General features: G+C 44.0%; 1 protein-coding gene across 1 annotated transcript; it reads left to right on the plus strand.

The window, feature by feature from the left end:
• Positions 1–1,324: 1,324 nt before the first annotated feature.
• LOC104956373 (voltage-dependent P/Q-type calcium channel subunit alpha-1A-like) lies at positions 1,325–4,184 on the plus strand (the record flags this gene model as incomplete). The annotated part of the gene is made up of 3 exons (XM_010783855.1): positions 1,325–2,095; positions 2,933–3,038; positions 4,045–4,184. Coding segments are annotated over exons 1-3 (497 nt in total), but the record flags the coding sequence as incomplete, so codon positions are not given.
• Between the last annotated feature and the right edge of the window lie 887 nt (positions 4,185–5,071).

Consider the following 5,071-nt stretch of genomic DNA (forward strand, 5'->3'; position numbering starts at 1 on the left):
ACGCCGCCAGGGACTCAAGTCCTGCAGTGCCAGACGTGTCCCCCTGCTTAAGCCAGTACATGTCCAGGCCCGTCTGAAGTTTGCTAGAGAGCATTTAGATGATCCAGAAGACGATTGGGAGAATGTCATATGGTCAGATGAAACCAAAATAGAACTTTTTGGTAAAAACTCAACTAGACGTGTTTGGAGGAGAAAGAATGCTGAGTTGCATCCAAAGAACACCATACCTACTGTGAAACATGGGGGTGGAAACCTCATGCTTTGGGGCTGTTTTTCTGCAAAGGGACCAGGATGACTGATCCATGTAAAGGAAAGAATGAATGGGGCCATGTATCGTGAGATTTTGAGTGACAACCTCCTTCCATCAGCAAGGGCATTGAAGATGAAACGTGGCTGGGTCTTTCAGCATGACAATGATCCCAAACACACCGCCCAGGCAACAAAGGAGTGGCTTCGTAAGAAGCATTTCAAGGTCCTGGAGTGGCCTAGCCAGTCTCCAGACCTCAACCCCATAGAAAATCTTTGGAGGGAGTTGAAAGTCCGTGTTTCCCAGCGACAGCCCCAAAACATCACTGCTCTAGAGGAGATCTGCATGGAGGAATGGGCCAAAATACCAGCAACAGTGTGAAAACCTTGTGAAGACCTACAGAAAACGTTTGATCTCTGTGATTGCCAACAAAGGGTATATAACAAAGTATTGAGATGAACTTTTGTTATTGACCAAATACTTATTTTCCACCATAATTTGCAAATAAATTCTTTAAAAATCAGACAGTGATTTTCTGGATTTTTTATTTTTTATTTTGTCTCTCGTAGTTGAGGTATACCTGATGAAAATTACAGGCCTCATCTTTTTAAGTGGGAGAACTTGCACAATTGGTGGCTGACTAAATACTTTTTTGCCCACTGTACGTGTCTTTTGTAACCCACATCACAGGGGGTGTTTGACAATCCAGTTCTAATAACCCCTGAGTCCCCATGAACTGAGTTACGAATAGCTTTACTGAATGATCTCTAATACACCCTAAAACATATATTGGACAATAATTATGTATAACATAACAGTTTTATTTTATTAAACATACTTTTAACTGATATTTAAAGCTTCATTGGTTGTTTTTACAGGCTTGCTCTTATTTTGGAAGTTATCGTGTAGGCTAAATGTTGTTTAATTTGTGTAACTTGACCTGGTGTGGCACTCTCCTCCCTGTTGCTATGGAAACAGGGCCGGTCCAGGTGGAGCCTGACTGGCGTCTGTCGGTCACGTGGGGTCTCTGAAGGAGCAGTGCAGAAAGTAGTGTGTCTGCATCACGTTAACAACCTGTTCCCCGAGCCTTCTCCTCCGGTACCGGATAAACAGAAAGTGATAATGACGGTGGCGCGCGTTGCTTCAGATTCAGCTTTCAACGCGAACATGAGAGGAGTCGCCATGGAATACAAATGAGTATTTTATGGATGCTTTCTTTAAGGAATTATCCTGTTTCTTCGTGCTGACAGTTTGCGGTATTTTCTCAGCTGTTTAATCCGACTTTCTCCCCAGGCTTCAGGAGGAGCGCTTGCGCGTTGACGCCAGCAAAACCTCGCGAGCACCGGGCAGGGACGCGGTAGGACATGATGCATCATGGAATCTGAGCAGCTGCACTTTAAGCAACAATTCCGTGAGTAAGGTCATGGGCAGCAGCAGAGACTGACTGAGGGTCGTTGTTTCCCGTTAATGTGTGACTTTGGTGCACGTGGTACCCGCAGCTAGAGGACCGGGGGGACGGGGCGCGCTGTGCTGTGATGCGCCATCTCATCCCGGGGGTCAGTTTTGGTTTCTCAAGCAACACCTGCTCCCTCCCACCATGGCTCGCTTTGAAGAGGACCTGGCCGGCCGCTACGGAGGCGGCGGCCCCGCGGGCCCGACCAGAGGGGTCAGTCGGCTGCCGGGGGTCCCGAGGGTGTACAAGCAGACGATGGCCCAGAGAGCCCGGACCATGGCGATCTACAACCCCATCCCCGTCAAACAGAGCTGCCTCGCCGTTAACCGCTCTCTGTTCATCTTCAGTGAGGACAACATCATACGGAAATATGCCAAAAAGATCACCGAATGGCCATATCCTTTACAGTCAGTTAGACCGACCAGCAGAGGTTCTATCCCGGCTCTACCGCGGGATCATTCAGCCAAGCTCCGCGGGAATGTGTCAGAGGCCCATTGCTTACCGGTAGAAAATACATACATCTAAGAATTCAGACACTATCTCAAATGAAATTAAAGGATATATATTTTCATTCAGCACATGTGCAATATGCAAAGAGGCGTTTTAATCAGTGAAATGTAAAACGAGTTGGTTCTCCTTGTGTTTCCACAGCCTTAAATACAGAGGGAAGTGCTGCTGCAGAATGAGAGCTCCTCAGTTCCTCTTCTGTTGATATACATTCAGCTCTTACAATTTTCATCAAAGCACCCCGGCTAGTCTCTTGACAGGAAGAGAATCTCAGAGAGCCACATTTCTGATGTAGTTCGGCATAATGTTTTAATATTTCATTGATTAATTATTACCAATCTGCTGGTCACAACAGGCATCATGCCATTCATACTCCGGCTGACTGACAGTGGGTTGTGATTGAGAGTAGTAGGCCTACATCAAGGCTGTTAGTTGCTTAATGTACTTCATGATGACAGCGTTGTGTGCAGGTTTCATGAAGGCTGCAGGCTGCAGGTGGAGCTGTCCAGGGTGCTGAATCCCAGCAAACAGCTTCTAGGCGGTGGCAAACTGCATGGGTGTGACACCAAACAAACAAGCTGTCAATAAAATGACATTGAGCAAAGAACACAATGATGTTTTTTTCCATTTCTCATTGAAAATTGTTATGTATTGTGGTGGGAGTGTGTTTGCATATCTATAAACCTTTGTGTATGCTTTCCATGAAAGTTCCTTAACACTTTCACTCCGTTTGAGTACATGATCCTGGCCACCATTATAGCAAACTGCATCGTGCTGGCCCTGGAGCAGCACCTGCCGGCCTCAGACAAAACCCCCATGTCCGAGCGCTTGGTGAGTGGACACGACCGCTTCCTTTTCCTGTAGGCTCCTCATGTCTCTTCCATGGAAAGGATAGTTTACTGACTGACATCTGTGATGCTTCTCGTATCTGTCTCGTATCTGTCTGCTGCAATCATGAGATCAACATGTGCCGTGTTTACCCCCCCCTTATTTTCCAGTCTTTGTGTTACATCGAGTTCTGCAGGAATCAGTCTTTAAAGCCTTTAATGAGTGCACATTTTTCCACTTCTGTCTCCCTGTCCTGAATTCAATGACTTTTAAATGGCTGAAATACGTTCAGTGGTCAACAGTCACTTAAGAGGTTTTCAAATATTTTCTACAAAAGACAAAACGTAAATACCCCACTTATACATTTTGATAAACTTAAAAACAATTCCTGGCTAAATGTGACTTTAGAGTCATTACTAGTCTGCCTTCTCATCCTCCTTGTGTGCTCTCACAAACTGCCTTAGCTCAAACAGTTTCTATATTTATCAATGTGTTCTTTTTTCCTGTTGCAAAATGAAATATAACTATTAGCGTTTCACTTTTGGCAATTACATTTACGTTTTAGGTGTTGATCTTTTGTAAATGTATCATTACCTTAGATTACTCTTGTTAAGTCAACCTTTCTCAGAAGCCACATCAGCACTCAAATGGTTTCAGATATTCATCAGACTGTACATGATAAGGAAACAGCCGACCCTGGTGTCTGAGAAGCTGCTATCATTAAAATGGTGGCCAATTCACTTCCTGTTGAATTATGTATCATAACCGACCAATGGTTTCCATCAAAAACCCAAATGGCGTTTGTGTTGAAATTTGAGTTGAGTTGCCAGACTTTTAGATTTTTGTCAGGACAAGTCTATGGGCATCGAATGTGGTCCAAGTTGTGGGACTCAAGTCCATACCTTTACAGACTACAGCCTGACATAGGCTGGCTCAATCAAGTTTCATTGACACAACCAGCAAGAGATATATAATTTCATGATCCTCCCTACTCTGCTTTTTCTAACAGGACGACACAGAGCCCTACTTTATTGGAATATTTTGTTTTGAGGCTGGCATCAAGATCATCGCTCTGGGCTTTGCCTTTCACAAAGGCTCCTACCTGCGTAGCGGCTGGAATGCAATGGACTTTGTGGTAGTCCTAACAGGGTGAGTTCGCGCGTGTGTGTGTGTGTGTGTGTGTGTGTGTGTGTGTGTGTGTGTGTGTGTGTGTATGTGCGTGCGTGCGTGCGTGCGTGCTATATATAGATAAGATGCTGCTCTGAGAGGACGCCTCCCTCTGATATTCAGAGAGGGGGGGTCACATCAGGACAGCTGGGGGAGGGCTGACTTTTATGCAAAGTCAGATCTCTTGAATACCAAGTGTCCCTTAACAGTTCAATTTCTGAGTCTGAGATGAAGGGCTAAATACAAATATAATTGAATTGAACTTGGGAAAACTAATGTCAATTTGTCAATTTTTGTGAAGAAAAAAGAACAGGAATGGAGAATTAGAAGTATTAGTATCATCACTGTGTGATCAAAACTCGCGGCAGGGGAAGCCAACCCACACAACACGCCACTTTACTGAGCCAAACAACAAATATGTCATACCTTTTGCTGTTTTCTGATCAAAAATTGTGTTCAATGGCATTACAACGATAAAAACGCTTTTTTGAAACGATTACTGATAATCCATCATTCCATTTTTGTCAAAAACTGAGATTTGTTGTTGTTTTCATATAGAGTGTGTGAGGAACACAGCTTCTGGTTTTGGGCGTGCTGGCATGCATTCACCAATGGTAATGTTTAGATGGATTTTAGGAACCTCCCCTCGATTCTATTGGCTCTAACGGTTCAAAAGAGGTGTCAATCATCAAAATCGACTGACGGGTCAGAGATATGGCAAATCCATCCAAATGACCCCAGAAATGGTTTTTTTTTTCTAAATCTCTCTAAAAAGGTCAAATGTCACTTGTTTTGCATCAATCTTGATACAGGGTACTTATTATATGTTCTAGTTTGATTTCCTAAAGCTTTTAGTCAACTAACTCATC

The sequence above is a fragment of the Notothenia coriiceps genome, unplaced genomic scaffold (genome assembly GCF_000735185.1).
Source record: "Notothenia coriiceps isolate Sejong01 unplaced genomic scaffold, NC01 NC01_scaffold00025904, whole genome shotgun sequence".
NCBI lineage: Eukaryota > Metazoa > Chordata > Actinopteri > Perciformes > Nototheniidae > Notothenia > Notothenia coriiceps.